At 36.7% G+C, this 16947-nt stretch overlaps 2 protein-coding genes across 3 annotated transcripts; both read right to left on the bottom strand.

The window, feature by feature from the left end:
* Window positions 1-3399: 3399 nt before the first annotated feature.
* LOC134387609 (olfactory receptor 7A17-like) lies at window positions 3400-4251 on the bottom strand. Its single transcript, XM_063110030.1, has 2 exons — window positions 3897-4251; window positions 3400-3611 (listed from the first exon to the last, which is right to left on the bottom strand). The coding sequence occupies exons 1-2, from the start codon at window positions 4249-4251 to the stop codon at window positions 3400-3402; spliced, it is 567 nt and encodes a 188-aa protein (XP_062966100.1).
* Window positions 4252-13491: 9240 nt separating this feature from the next.
* LOC134386868 (olfactory receptor 7A10-like) lies at window positions 13492-16596 on the bottom strand. Of its 2 annotated transcripts, XM_063108995.1 has the most exons (2): window positions 16587-16596; window positions 13492-14411 (listed from the first exon to the last, which is right to left on the bottom strand). In XM_063108995.1, the coding sequence occupies exons 1-2, from the start codon at window positions 16594-16596 to the stop codon at window positions 13492-13494; spliced, it is 930 nt and encodes a 309-aa protein (XP_062965065.1). The 2 variants fall into 2 exon arrangements, with proteins under 2 accessions (XP_062965065.1, XP_062965064.1); XM_063108994.1 differs by lacking the exon at window positions 16587-16596 and having other exon boundaries at window positions 13492-14421.
* Window positions 16597-16947: the final 351 nt, after the last annotated feature.

The following is a 16947-nucleotide window of genomic DNA, read 5'->3' on the forward strand; positions in this document are numbered from 1 at the left end:
AAACAAAATTAAAGATTAAATATTTCAAGTATTTATTTTTAATTGACAAGTAGTAAATGTGTATATTTATAGGATACAATGCAATGTTTTGATTTATGTATACAGTGTAGAAATACTTAATTAAGCTAATTAGCACATCCATCACCTCACCAATTTACCATCTTTCTTATGGTGAGGACATTGAAAATCCAGTCTTTCTGTAATTTTGAAATATGAAACTATGGAATCAACCTAAGTGTCCATTATTGGATGAATGGATTAGGAAAATGTGGTATTTAGACACATGGACTACTAGATAGCCTTATAAAAGAAGTAAATTCTGCCATTTGTGACAATGTGGATGGAACCGGAAGACACTGTGCTAAGTGAAATAGGCCAGGCGCAGAAGGACAAATACTGTATGTTCTAATTATCTGTGAAATCTAAAATGTCATTCTCATAGAAACAGTAGAATGGTGGTTCCAAGAGGCTGGGCCAGGGGGGTAGGGTGAGGGATGGGGAAAGGGGAGTTGTTGATCAGTCGGTACCATGTTTCAGTTAGACATGAGCAATAAGCTTTAGTGATCTATTGAATGGATGCGGAAAGAATCACCAGGGTGTCCACAGTTAATAATACTGTGTCACATATTTGAAAATTAATATTTCTGTTCTGCAAAAGTAGAGACTCATGAAACCTGTCTGCACTGAAATGGAAACTTCATGCTGATCATTCTGATGACCTTGGAGTCTCCAGTGACTTCTGTCTCTCCTCAAGCCTCAATTGCAGAATGTTCACAATGAAAATTTTGAATTTCAACTCAACTCTTCCTCCCCTTTCAAATTCCTGTGTCTCTGTGTTTTATTTGTACATTAAATACTACCTGTTCCTAGGAATACCTCCCCCAAACCTCCAACAAATACCAGTACCAGGATTAAAGCCCTTATGAGTGTGTTAAAGAGCAGGACAATGAAAAGAAAAGGGATATAACCATGACGATTCCATCAGTGTTGGAAGTGTAGTAACAGTTCTCTAGCCTTGTTAATCAACGAGTTAGACATGTGGTCTCTGGACTGTATGAGGTATCTAGAAGGAAATATGTTTATTTATTTATTGCTTAGAAAGGTGGGCTGGCGGGAAGGGGTAGAGAAGGAACGTTTACATTGGGGTGGGTGTGGCTTGACCACATGGAATAAAATTTCCACAGCTGTTCATTAAACATGCACAGTCAGTCTCACTCTCTTTTCTTTCTTTTTTTATTCATTTATTTTTTATTTTTAATTGGAACATATTTGATTGTACATATCTGTGGGGTACAGCACTGAATATCAATAGCAGTCTCATTTTGTTTTCTAAGATCATCCAGCTGTTGGGAATGGATGTGGAAAGAGTCATCCTTCAAGTCTTGGGTGGGATTTAGCATTTTGCATTCGCTTTGGCCAGTAGAATAGAGTGGAATTGACTGTGGGCCCCCTCCAGGGACCTTGGTCATTTCTGCTGCTGTCTCTTGGAACCCTATCTCAGCCAACCAAGCAATTCCAGGCTAGCTGGCTAGAAGAGGAGAAGAGCTGTGAAGTAGAGGCTAGTAATGCTGTTCAAGGCCACCACAGATTAGCCTACAGACAGACAAGTCCCAATTATATTAGAAACCTCACTCAATATCAGCACAGTCTCCATGTTTTACCGAGAGCAGACAACAGATTCATGAGGAGACCAGCAGAGCACTCCACCATGCAATCCCATTTGTTAATAAGGGATTAATTTAAGCTATTTGCTTTTAGGATGGTTTGTTATATAGCAATAGGTAACTGATACAGTAATCAAAGTGAGCAGAGCTGAGAGCAATGATAGCAATCTACTCCTTTTTCTTTTTTAAAAAGAAATTTCTTTAGCTTTTAAATTGAAACATATTGTTGTACACACTTATGGAGTACAGAGTTATATTTCAATACATTCATACAATTTGTAGTGATCAAATCCAAGTAGTTAGCAATTTCACAACCCAATAATTTATTTTTTCTTTGTGAGGAGAACATTTGAGCTCCTTTCTTCTAGTCATTTGAGAACACACAATAAATTATTATTTATTATAGATTGGCATTTGTTGTGATATTTGAAGGCAGCATTCATGAGAACCCTGTTATTCAAGTTTATTTCAGATATGTGTCATATAAAGGGACTAGGCTGATGTTTCCTTTCAGGGAACAAATAGAAATGGTGAGGACATGCAGGTTTCCGTAGGAAAGCTTGTGACCCTGAATCACATGGTAGAAACTGAACCAGAATATAAGGTCTCTTGTTAGGCATCTTTCTATCATGAACATTGAAGAGAATCCTGAGTACAAGTGAGACACCTAATAGATGATATTGATGCTGTTCATTGACTGCCCCTTTGACAGGAATGAGAAAGTTTGGAATATGGGATGATAATTTGTTTAGAGCAAATTAAAGACTGTTATTTACAGGGAGAATTGGAAGTTTTTGAGAAGAAAGAGGAAGGTAATTCAATAAAACAACATAACCACATCAACCACTCCTTCACCCCATGACTAAATGCCCTTACACAGGGACATCAATCTTCCCTACTCCAAGGAGTAGATGAACAACATGAAAAAGAAATAGTTTTGCATAATAATGCAATGTATGATATGAAATGTTGCTTTATCATATTGTCTGACTTTAAGACCATATGAACTCAACTATTTATTCAAACTTGTCTTTCAATGGAGACTGCACTTGGCGTCAAGTAGTTGGTCATCAACATTTTCCAGTCATAATGAAAGACACTGTGGACACTGAGCTGGGCAGGAAAACAGGATACTAACAAGAAAAATTAAACCTAATTACCAGTTATAAAACATTCTAGTCCATTACAATTTACATTTTTAGATAGTGAGATACAAAGCAATAACAAACATAGAAGTGAAAACTGTGGTCTCAGATTTTCCTCTCCTACCACATTGTATTAAGAACATTAGTGCCAACTGCAGTTTTGTTGTTATAGTTCATTTGCTTGGGACTTTTTTTAGTTGTTCCCACCCCCCAATGTAGTAATACATCTCTTGACTATTGTTTTAGTAACACAAAAGAAAAATTACATGGGAGGATATTCGTAATTTGTGCAGAAATTATTCTTAAGAATTCCATGTTTTCCAATAAAGTAAATGGGATTCTAAATATTCCTGACACAAGAATGGGAATAAATTTTGGGAGGTAGGAAGATGACAAGGGGAAACTTTTAGGATATTAGAGAGCAAAATGCTTATAAAAGTGTTTGACAAATCATATACAGAAACTGAAATTAAAGAAAGAGAAATTTCAGGAAATAAACAGAATGAGCAAGCTGTACCTCACAATCTGATCAAAGAATCACAATTTTTCTCTCTGATGCTTTGATCCCTGCAATCAGGTAACATTTTCAGTCATGGCATAATCGGTCCTTTTGTAGTTTGCCTCCCAAAGAATCTTTTCAGAGCCGTCTTTATATCCTTATTCCTCAGACTGTAGATGAAGGGGTTCAGCATGGGCGTGACCACAGTATACATCACTGAGGCTATAGCACTTGACAGTGGGTTGTGTGTAGCAGCAGAACTAAGGTACACTCCTAGGCTTGTACAATAAAATAAGGAGACAACTGAGAGGTGAGATGCACAGGTAGAAAATGCTTTATACTTTCCTCTAGCTGAAGAGATTTTACATATGGAGGAAACTATCTTAGCGTAAGAATAAAGGATACCAGCAAGGGGTCCAGCACCCAGCAGTCCTAATGCAAAATATATCACCAGGTCATTGGGAAAGGTGTCAGAACAGGCACTGTGGACCACCTGATTAAGTTCACAGAAAAAGTGGTGTATTTCCAAGACTGTCCCAAATGATAGCCCCAACACCATTAAGCTTTGTGACAAAGAATTTAGAACACCTATGATCCAGGAAACCAGAACCAGCAGCCCACAGTGCCAGGAGTTCATGATGACCGTATAGTGCAAGGGGTGACAGATGGCCATAAATCGGTCATAGGCCATGATGGTCAGGAGAAAGTCATCCAATCCTACAAAGAGTAGAAAAAAGTGTATCTGAGTGATGCATCCTTCATAGGATATGACCTTGCTGTGTGTCTGGATGTTCAGCAGCATCTTTGGGACGGTGGTGGAGGTGAAACAGATGTCCACGAAGGACAGGTTGGAGAGGAAGAAGTACATGGGTGTGTGCAGGTGGGAGTCTGAGATGATGGCCAGGATGATGAGCAGGTTGCCAAACACCGTGATCAGGTACATGGAGAGGAACAGCCAGAATATGAAGGGCTGCAAATCTGATGTCTCTGAAAATCCTATAAGAAGAAATTCTGAAATTTGTGTATCATTTCCTGGATCCACGCAGTGGAGGGGACTACCAGGAAGAACAAAACCAACATGACTACTTTTTCAGCAAATGGGCATCACTCACATTGTAGAAATGTTACAATTTTTATTTTTCAGTCAAGAAATGATTTTCTGTATTTTGTGTTTGTTATCTGATCCCTGTTGGGTATTCATAGCATCTATCTGATAAGAAATTCTTGTTCAACTTCTTGTTCTAAATAGATCATGTATTCTACAATTTTAATGACAAATTCTTTTACATTTTTATGGAATAGAATTTGAGCTCTGAGCATGACCCAGGCATTGTCTAGACAATGAGTATTGCATGCTGAAAAACAGAAGATTGATGCAGAAAGAATATAAACTGATAAAGAAATCATATAACATGTCAGATGGTAATAAGTACTACAAATAAAACAAAGGCAGGTAAAAAGATAGGGTAGATGTTGGTGCTTTTAAAAATTTTTTTAATTGACGTAGAAATTGTACAGATTTATGGGAGTGCTGCTTGTATGGGAGTCCAGGCAAGAGAGAGAGAAAAGTTGACATTTGAAAAGATACCTCAAGGAAGGCTGGACTGTGGAGCCACGAGGTTACCTGTGGAAGTGTGGTCCTTGCAAGTGAATTACCAGTGCAAAGGCCCTGGGGACTTTGCTTGTTTTAGAAAATCATGGAAGCCAGTGTGGTGAAAGAGTTAGCAAGAGGAGAGTGATGAGAGAAAGTGTCAGAGAATGTGAGGTGTGAGATGGGCCCCCTGCTCCTGCTCAGACTTCAAGGCCCAGAGATATTTTGTGCACATGCTTTTCCTTGCACTTTTGTTGTAAGCAACTTTATTGAGATATAATTGAAATGCAAAGCACTGCACATATTGAATATGTACAATTACATGAGTTGGACACATATGATGACACTAGATACCAGCACCACAATCAATATAATACACATATTCATCACCTCCCTGAACTTTCCTGTGTCCTTTATTTGCTTTGTTTTGTGTTTGTGGAGAGAACACTTAACATGAGATTGACCTCATAACAAATTTTGAAGTGCTCGATATCGTATTGTTAACTGTAGGCACTATGTTGCAGAGAAGATCTCTAGAACTTATTCATCTTATAAATCTCTAACTTTATACGCACTGAAAAATAACTCTTCATTTCCCCCATTGCCAATCAGCTGGCAACTGCCCCTCTATCCTCTGCTTCTATGAGTTCGACTATTACAGACACCTCACTTAAGTGGAATCATGCAATATTTTAATTGTAAAGTCATCCCATGGATCACAGTGGATACCTCCTTATTTTCATAATTATTAGCATTCAGGCAACTGCATGATATGAGTCATGGCTTGGAACATATGAGCTCAGGCACCTGTGATCTGAGGACTGCTCACTCCCCACAACACACACCCACCCACCCACACACCCACACACCCACCCACACCCACCCACACACACACCCACATGCGCGCACGCACGCACACACACACGCACACACTCTGACCTCCTGAGGACATGTTACTGCCATTGTCTTCTCACTTCTAGCCACATTCACTAGAAAATAATGGACATAAGGCAAGTCATCAACATCAAATTATCTTTCCCTGAAAATAAATGTAGACATAGTTCACAAATTCAAGTTGGTAAGAGTTTCAAAAACATGTAAACTTTGTGGCTCCCTTTTTAAATGATTTTTTTGTGCTCCACATTCAAAGAAAAAATAAATAAATAAATAAGATCTGCTCAGTAAGGAGAGAGGAATGAAATGTGCATGAGGGGGAAAAAGATCTAACAAGCTCAGTTGGCCCCTGAGAGATTGTGACAAAGGACAGCTTCCTTGATCCTGAGGCATGACAAGCCTGCTCACATCCCTCTGGATGCCCAGCAGCTGAAAACAATTTATTCAAAGGAGAAAGAAATGATCTCTTTGTACTGTCAAGGCATCTTACAGATTGAACACTCAAGATAAAAGTGAGCAAAGAGAGTAAACCCACAATACACAAAAGGAAATGTACAAAGGACATGGAAGTTGAAGACTTTTAAAGATGAGCAGGTAAAAGCTTTAAACACAAGTCTCGACTCTCTGTGAAAGACCCACAGGCTTGACCATCACACTGCCATGCCCCTTTCCACATAGAACTTCCAGACATTTAACTTGACTTCCAGGTTCACCAGACATCTGCACATCAACACCCATGGCCTTTATACACTTGCTTCCCTCTGCTTGGAGTCCCACTTACTGGTCTACATGGAGTTTTTCCACCCCCTTCTCTACCTGGAAAACTGCATGTACTTTTTCAGGACTGCCTGGAGCCATCCACTTTATCAACTTTATTTCTTTTACATTCTCAGATTTAAAATGTACACTTCTTACATGCACTTATTTTAGATGTGTGACTATCATTGTATTGATTTTATTCAAATCCATCCATTTTCTTCCAATTAATGTCCTGAAGGATGTAGCAATGTTACACATACCTCCCTCAGACTTAGTTTACCTGGCAACTGTAGCTGAATGCATAGGTATTGCACAATTAGTTGAGAAAATGTGGTGTCACAAAAATTGCTGATGAGGAGGAAAGAAAAGAAAAAGGGAGATGCTAAAATAGGTACAAAGGACATTCTAGCGAATTGTTTTTCACTATCTGAGATCTGAACCCATTAGGGTGTCTGACTAATGTTTGTAAGAATTAACTAGAATAGAATAAATAAAGCAAAAATGAAAATATGCTGTGCTATAGATAGTAAGCGTACATATAAAATAATTTAATAATGTACTTTTTTAAGCTGCTTGCTTGTGTGTATTCATGTCTACATAATACACTGACTCTATTACATAAAAGCAAAGAACTTGCACAGATCCTTTTCAATAGGAAAAGTAAAAGGCCGACAAACCAAAAATATACTCATCTTCCTGGTTCCAAAATTATTGCAAAGTAAAGCTCTTTAGTATTCTCCATTTGACCTGTTAAAATTCCCTCCCCCCATGGGAATGCTTGATGTGAGAGAAAATACTGTGAAATGTATGTTTCATGTACTGCTGTTATGAGGTAGCATTTGCATGCAGTCCATTTGTCTGATCTTCCTAATGAATATAGAAACATCCTCAAATACATCCCATCTTAATTTTTTAAAATGCCTCATTTCACTGCACATCTCTCCACAGGTAATACTTAATTTCCTGCTCCCTAACCTGCAAAATTCTTTGCATATATTCTAAAGTTACTATAACCACTTTATACCTCCAATTCCTTCATCAGTCACATCCATCTGGACTTCCATTCCCATCTGTTAACTGTCATCAATGATTTCTGAATTGCTGAGTCTAAAAGACACTTCTCGTTTTAACATATAAAATAAATTAATGACAAAATTTTCAGCCAAACACTACAGCGATCTCTTGGCTCTGGGCCAAGTAGGATTGTATCTCAGGTGACCTCAGGTAAATGTTCTTGGCTTCCATTCTCTCCACTCCTTCCTGCAGTACCTACTGGGCTCTCAGACTCACCTGGAAGGGGTCTCTGAGAGGAAGGTCTCCATATGGAAGTCTGAATTCCTCCCTAGGTAGCTGATGATGGAGATGAAGGCTCTGTCCTCAGACAAGACAGCAGGAAAGAGTCAAGCAACAGTCCTCTAGCCAGACTTAGGATTCCAAAAGAAATAACCACATCCCGTGCAGCCCAAGGTTGTGCACTCTGAAGAACAACAGCAGAGGAGATATTTACAGATCCTTATATCTGCTCATTTGACATAATTTCCTCTTGTTATTCCAATCCCTAAACACCTGATTTCCCAGTGGGAAACTGGTTCGGGCAGAAAGGAAAATATAACAAATTTTGTTGTGTATATTTGAGACATACAACATGATGTTGTAAGATACATAGATAGATAGATAGGTAGATAGAGAGACAGAGAGATAGATAGATAGGTGATAAATAGATAAATGGTTATATATACAAATGGTTACAATCATAAAAACAATTTCGATATCTAGCATAGTTACTGTTTTTCCCTCCTGTGGTGAGAGGAACTATAATCTACCCTTTTAGCAAAATCTCTGAACACTATTATTAACTACAGTCCTCATGTCATAGCTTATATCTTTCTACTAGTTCATTTTACATATTAGTCACTTTCTGTCCTTTGACCTACATCTCAATATCCTCTCCTCCCACATCTTGGTAACCAGTGTTTTAAAATATTTTTTACATTTCACATATTTTACCTTTTTAAAGATTTCACATTTAAGTGAGATTATGCAATATTTTCCTTTCTCTGTCTGGATTATTCACTTAGCATAATATCCTCTTGGTCAATCCATGTTGTGAACACTGGTGGGCTACCTTATTTCTTAAGGCTGAATAATATTCCATTGTGTATATGTTTTCTTTTCCATACATCCAGTAGTGGACACTTCAGTTATTTCAGTGTCTTGGTTATTGTGACCATGTTGCAATGAACATGGGAGTGCAGGTATCTCTATGAGGTGCTGATTTCAGTTCTTTTGGAAAAGGAACTGCTGGGTGACATGGTAATTCTATCTTTAATTTCTTTATGTACCTCCACACTGCCTTATATAATGGCTGCACCAACAGTGGACTAGGGTTCCCTGTTCTTTACACCTTCACCAATACTTGTCATCTCTTTTCTTTTTGATAATAGCCATCCTAACAAGTGTGACATGATAGCTCATCGTGGCTTTGATTTGCATTTCCATGATGGTTAGTAATGTCCGCCACCTTTTCGTGTCCCTGTGAACCATTTTTATGTTGTCTTTGATCAAATGTCTTTTCAGATCATTTGCCCATTTTTTAACCAGGTTATACTCGTATGTTTTCTTACTACTGATTTCTTTATATACCTTGGTTATCAAACACATAGTTTGCAAATTTTTTTTTACCAATTAGTAGGTTGCGTTTTACTCTGTCAATTGTTTTTTTTTGCTTTGCAGATGCTTTTCAGTTTGATGTAATTCCACTAATTTATTCTCGTTCTTGTAGCCTGAGCTTTTTGGTTTGACATCCAAGTAATCATTGCCAAGGACAATGGCAAGAAGATTTCCCCTATGTTTTTTCCTAGGTTCATGATTTCAGGTCTTATGTTTAGGTCTTTTATCCAGTTTGAATTGATTTTTGTGTATAGTGTAAGATACAGGAAATCCAGTTTTCCAAAAACCATTTATTGAAGAGACTATTCTCTCCCTATTGTGTCTTCATGGTGCCCTTGTTGAAAATTAGTTGACCATATATATTTGGATTTATTTCTGGATTCTCTATTCTGTTCCATTAGTTTATGTGTCTTTTTATTTTTAAATGCCAGCAACTTGCTGTTTTGATTACTATGGCTTTGTAATATAATTTCAAATCAGGAAGTGTGATGGCTCCAAGTTGTCCTTATTTTTTCTCAGAATTGCTGTAGCTATTTGGGGTTTTTTATGATTCCATAAAAAATGTAGGATTGTTTCTTCTGTTTCTGTGAAGAATACTGTTGGGATTTTGACAGGGATTGCAGTGAGTCTATATATTGCTTTGGATACGATGGACATTTTGCAATACTAATTCTTCTCAATCCATGAGCATGAAATACTTGTTTTCTCTTCAGTTTCTTTCAACAACATTTTATACTTTTCAGTGTACAGTGTTTTCTCCTCCTTGGTTAAAGTTATTCATAAGTATTTTTGATGTTATTATAAATGGGATTGTTTGTTTTTAATTTTCAGCTGGGTTGTTATTTATGTATATATATACGTTTCATAACTTTTTGTATGATTATTTTATATCCTGCATCTTTACTGAGTTCATTTATTAGATCTAAGAGTTCCTTGGTGGATTCCTTAGAGATTTTGTACATGTAGGATCATGCCATCTACAAATAGAGATAATTTTACTTCTTTCTTTCTGATTTGGACATTTTTTTTCTTTTCAGTGTGTAGTTGCTCTTGATAGTACTCAGAATGAGATGTTGAATAGAAGTGGCATCCTTGCCTCATACTAAACCTTAGATGAAAAATTTGTTTCTGTGCATTAATTGCAGTGTTATCTCTGGGATTTTTAAATAAATGGTCTTTAATATGATAAGGAAATTTCCATTCATACCAAAACATTCAAGAGTTTTAATCAAAAGAGGATGTTGAACTTTGCTGAATGCTTTTTCTGTGCCAATTAATATGAACATGTGATTTTATTTTTCAGTCTGGCAGTGTAATGTACCACATTGATTGACTTGCCTATGTAAAACCACCCTAGCATGACTGGAATAAATCCCACTCAGTCATGATGTCTAAGTTTTGATGCATTTTTAAATTCGATTTCCTGCTAATACAATTTTTGAGGATTTTTGATCAAAGCTCATCAGTGATACTGAGATATAGTTTTCTTTTCTTGTGGAGTCTTTACCTGGGTTAGGTATGAAGGTGAAGCTGGCCATATAAAATGTGCTGGGAAGTATGTCCTCTACCTGTAAAAAGTATTGGTATTAATTTTCTTTTGAAGGTATGGTAGAATTCATCCATGAAGTTATCTGGTACTCAGCTTTTCCTTTTTGGGAGATTTTCAATTACTATGTAATTCTCTTTATTTGTTATTGGTATGTTCAGGCTTTCTATTTTTGCCTGCTTCAGGATTGGTAAGCTGTATTTTTTTTGAAATTTATCCATTTTTTTTCTAAGTTATTAAATTTGTTGCCATATAATTGTTCATAATAATTTCTTATCATCTTTTTTTTATTTCTGAGGCATCTATTGTAATGTCTCTATTTTTGTTTCCAATTTTATATATTTGAGTTTCTCTCTTTTTTTCTGAGTTAGTCTAACTATGTATGGGTTTGTTGATTTTGTTTATTTTTTTCAAAAAAACAACTCTTACTTTTACTGATATTTCCAATTTTCTACTTGATTTATTTGTATACTGATCTTTATTATTTCCTTACTTCTGCTATATTTGGGTAAGGTTTTTCCCTACTTTTAGTTTCTAGGCCTTTTGAGTTATAATGTGAGAAAGTAGAAGCAAAAATAAATGAATAGGATAACACCAAACTGAACATCTTCTGTAGAGCTGAGGAAACAAGCAAAAGAGTGAAGAGACAACGTGCACAGTGGGAGAAAATATTTGAAAATATCCAGCTGACAAGAGATTGATATCCAGAATATGGAAGGAACTCAAACAGATCAATAGCAAAAAATCTGATTTAAAAAATGGGCATTGACACTAACTCCTCATTCCTCTTTCCCCCGACCCCTTAGTAGTCTATCCTAACTGCTATTTTACTCTCTACTTCTATATCAATTTCGTTAGCTTCCACATATGACTGAGGACATGTAGTGTTTCTCTTTCTGTTCCTCACGTATTTTACTTAACAAAATTTCCTCCAGGCTCATCCATGTTGCTTCAAATGACAGAATTTCATTCTTTTTTATGGCTGAGTAGTATTCCATTGTATATATACACCATGTTGACTTTATTCAATCATCCATTGATGAACATTTAGGTTGTTCCAAAACTTGGCTATTGTGAGTAGAGCTGTGATAACACTGGGTTTGCACATATCCCTTCAAAATGTTGATTTCCATTCCTTTGGATGTATATCAACTAGTAGGATTGCTGGATTGTTCCCTAATAGATTACTACATACTGTGTAAATGTATCCAAATATCACAGTGTACTCTATAAATATATACAATTAATATGTGTCAGTTATGAAAATAAATTTTAAAAAAATTCAGAGACAGAAGTAGCTTAGAGGTCACCAGAAACTGAGGAGGAGGAACAAGAGAAGTTATTGTTTAATGGGAACAGGGTTTATGTTTAGAATGTGAAAAAAAAATTGGAAACACGTGGAGGTAGTGATTCCACAGTATTGTGAATGTAATTAATTCCATGCAACTGTACATCTAAAGATGCTTAAAATGAGAATCCTTGTATATATTTTACCACAATAAAAAACAATGGGCAAATTAGCTGTGTAGTCATTTCTCAAAAGGAGATAAACAAATGGCCTACATGTGTAAGAAAAAATTCGAGTCATCATTGAAATGCAAATCAAAACTACATTGAGATATCATCTCACTCCGTTTAGAATGATTTTATCAAAAAGACAGAAAATAACAAATTGCGGTGAAGATATGGAGAAAGAGTAACTCTTATACAGTTTTGGTGGGAATGTAAGTTAGTACGGTCATTATGGAAAATAGAATGGAGATTTCTCAAAATAACTATGGATAGAATACGATATGATCCAGCAATCCCATTAGTGGGTATATATCCGAAGGAACAGAAATCATCATGTTGAATGGATACCTGTATTCCCACATTTATTGCAGCTGTATTCACAATAGTCAAGAATTGGATCAATTAAAGTATGCATCAACATATGACTGGGTAAAGAACATGTGGTATATATACACAATGGAATACTACTCAGCCATAGACAAGAATGAAATTCTGCCATTTGCAACCACATGGATTAGTTTGGAGAGGACATTGTTAAGTGAAATAAGACAGGCTCAGAAAGAAAAACACCCCATGTTCTCACTCATATTTGGAACTAAAAAATGTTAATCATATAGAGGTAGAGAGTAGAATACTCGTTATATAGACTGGAAGGGTGAGGTGGAGGAGGAATAGAGACAGGGCGGTCAATGGATACAAAATTGTACCTAGAAATAATGAGTCTTCTCTACCAATACAGGGAGAATATAGTTAACAATTTATTGTGTAATTCCAAATAGATGTCAGAGAGGACTCTGAATGTTCCCAACACAAAGAAATAACAAATGATTGAGTTGATGGATATGTTTTATACCCTGATAGGGTCATTTCACACTGTGTAAATGTACACAACAACATATTGCACTCAATAAATGTATACAGTTATCATGGGTCATTTAAGAAAAATTAAAAAAAAAAATTCAGAGACAGAAGAAGATTAGAAGCTGTCAAAAGCTGGGGGTGTGGGTGGCACTGTGGAAGAATAATTAGAAATTAGTGTTTGAGTTTATGTTTAAGATGATGATGAAAAAGTTTAAAGATAGAGGTGATGGTTACACAGCATTGTGAATGTAATTAATTCTGCAGAATTGTATGTTTAAATATGGTTAAAATGGCAAACCTTATGTTATGTATATTTTATCACAATTAAAAAAGAAAGGAAAATGGTTTTCTCATTGCTTTCCTCTGAAGAAGCTTCTCAGAGCCCTCTTTATGTCCTTATTCCTCAGACTGTAGATGAAGGGGTTGAGCATGGGTGTGACCACAGTGTACATCACTGAGGCTGTAGCACATGAGTGTGAGTTGTGTGTTGCAGCAGAACTAAGGTACACTCCTCCACCTGTACCATAAAATAAGGAGACAACTGAGAGGTGAGATGCACAGGTGGAAAATGCTTTATACTTCCCCTGAGCTGTTGAAATTCCACATATGGAGGAAACTATCTTAGAGTAAGAGTAAAGAATCCCAGTGAGTGGTCCACAAAAAAGCAGCACAGTTGCAGCATATATAACCATGTCATTAAGAAAGGTGTCAGAACAGGCAAGGTGGACCACCTGATTGATTTCACAGAAAAAGTGGGGGATTTCCAAGTCAGTACAAAAAGACAGCAGAAGCACCATTAAACTTTGGAACAAGGAATTCAGGGCACTCACGATCCAGGACACCATAACCAGTAGTCCACAGACCCGGGGGTTCATGATGACTGTGTAGTGCAGGGGGTGACAGATGGCCACGAACCGGTCATAGGCCATCACAGTCAGGAAGAAGTTGTCCAAAACTCCAAAGAGTATGAAAAAGTATATCTGGGTGATGCAGCCTGCATAGGTTATGACCTTGCTGTGTGTCTGGATGTTTAGCAGCATCTTTGGGATGGTGGTGGAGGTGAAACAGATGTCCACGAAGGACAGGTTGGAGAGGAAGAAGTACATGGGTGTGTGCAGGTGGGAGTCTGAGATCGTGGCCAGGATGATGAGCAGGTTGCCTAGCACAGTGACCAGGTACATGGACAGGAACAATCCAAACAGCAAGGGTTGTAGTCCAGGTTCCTCTGAAAGTCCCAGAAGAAGAAAATCTAAAATTCGAGTATCATTCCCTGGTTCCATGTGTTTGACATGACTACGAAAAAAAATAAGAAAAATAATGACAACCAAGCATGCATTACTCACTGTTAATAAACACTATCACTTATATTCTATAGTCAAAACAGCAATTTCTATATTTTGCATAAAAGTCTACCACCCTTTGGTAGATCCCCTTTGCCATCTTGATTAGAAATCCCTGTTCGACTCTCAGCCTTTCTCCAAAGGTCGTATACTAACAAATTTTTGTGACAATTTTTTTTCATGCATTTGAGGAATATAAATTGAGTGACAATCATGTTTCAGTCACTATGTAGACAGTGATAGATCTGTGCTAAGAAACAAAACTCTAAAATCCAATGACAGAGAAATAAAAAAATACAGAAAAATAAATATAATGAAATAATCATGTAACATGTCAGTTGGTTACACGTACTATGAAGATAAAGAAAGTAGATACAAAGAAGAATGTTAATAGAGAGTGTTATTTTTTACTGTATGCTGAGGTAAAATAGGTGACACTTGAAAACAAATCTGCAGGAAGACAGCACTGGAGCCACAAAGTTATCTGCAGGAGTACGTGCCTTGCAAGAGGAAGATCCAGTGCAAAGACTCTGAGGAGGGTGCTTTCTTCAGATGTTCAGAGCCAACAAGAATGTCAGCGTGGCAGGAAATGAGCAACAGGAGAGTGATGACACTTGGTGTCAGAGAGTGTTGCAGAACAAGGTGGCCTCATTGATACCAAAAATTCAAGACAAAAGGAGTCCCTCTGCCCAGATGCTGTTGCATCTGTCCTTTAGTAAGTTGACTGCAAATGTGCCCTGAGAATTTAAATACATCTGCTTTTTAGTTTTGTCCATTGCCTTACGTTCTGGCCACTGTATTATGAGTCTCCGTTTGCAATATACTGAGCCTAGGTGACCTTTCTTTGAAATGTGCTCTTATTCCTAAAAGTGTGCACATGTGCACATACACACACATATGCACACACACACTTATAAACATGCCCCATGCTGTGGCTTTCTGCAGCCATGTTAATACCTTGTTATTGTCACTCCCACTTGCACTATTTGAAAGGAATGGACAAGCTGTCATTTTCCAATTATTCTTACTCCAAAAAAAAGGTAGAAATGGAACCCCCAAATCCCAGGTTTAAATCTCCCATATACATGTAAGCTTAGGGTTCCGTTTCAGAATAGACTTTTAGTCTTCTTTCTCCTGAGAGAAAAGAATTAAATGTCCCTGAATGGGGGAAAATATGATCTAATAAATTCAGATGGTCTCTGAGAGAGTGTAATGAAGAAAATGCTTTGTTGGTTTGGAAACATTTGAAATCCTGTTATATGCCTTGGGGCAAAAGGAATAAACGAAAAATTCACAAAAGAAAAATATACAAAGAACAACAAAATTTGGGCATTTTTATATGAAACATTAGAAGAGATGTTTTTCCTGCACATATTCAATATTGATTTCATGATTTAGTTTTCATGTGGTCTGATAACAGATGAGGGGAGACTTTTTCTCACTTTCCTTAGGTGGCATCTTTTCTTTGTTATTTTCAGGATCTCAGTTTTGGTCTCTTTTTTGACAAGTCCAATAAGTACACAGTAGTTCTGGTCTTCAGTTAACAAGCAAAGACCTCCCCATGCCATGTTCAGTAAAATCCTGCACAGCCCATGAGATTTCTCTCCTCTCCTGCTGAATAACATCCTGTCTTTTATTTATCCCTGAGTTCATTACATCATACACACATTAATTTCATTGTAGTGTGTCTTCCTCATTGTGATGCAAGATCTAAGGAACAGGGACATCACTGGCTTTTTTTACCTTTGTATTTTCACAGATATATGTGAATATGTGTTCACTCTATAAGCAAATTGAAGAAAAATAAAAGTTGTAAAACAAAAATAATGGCTGTGAATAAAAGCAGATTCAACAGAGCAGTTTCAAAAGATATATACTGAAAATGAAAGGAGCATCAAACATTAACTGAAACAAGATACAAAATACCAATAACTTAATGATATCAAGGTGGATTGAGAATTAAATTGGTAAAGACCAAGCCATAAAAGAATATAATGGAGAAGGCTTCTAGAATGTTCTAGCACATTCTAGGCAGACTCTCAGATCATATTTATTGAATGAATCAGGAATCTGGCTTCAGTATATATGAGAATTTAATACATGACAAGATTGCATTTCAATTTATTTGGAAAAACCTGATTAGGTAAATAAAAGCTGGAGGAAATGGCTTTCTTTCTGGAAGAAAATGAAGTTGGTCCCCACCTCCTCAGTCTTAGAAAAAATAAGAGGAATTAATGTCCTTAGTATAAAAGTCAGCAATACATTATAGGTGAACAAGAAAATTACATCTAAAATTTACAGTGGGCATGACTAAGACTACGGCAAGGCTCTGCTGTAAGGCATTAGAAACATTTACCCAAATACAATTTTGACATTTTATGTCAATAAATACAATACCCAAAATCAATACAGAAACAGCAATCTGTTAAAGTCAATGGAAATGTTGAGAACTGTAGAAAATGGGAG

This window comes from Cynocephalus volans, chromosome 10 (assembly GCF_027409185.1).
Source record: "Cynocephalus volans isolate mCynVol1 chromosome 10, mCynVol1.pri, whole genome shotgun sequence".
Lineage (NCBI taxonomy): Eukaryota > Metazoa > Chordata > Mammalia > Dermoptera > Cynocephalidae > Cynocephalus > Cynocephalus volans.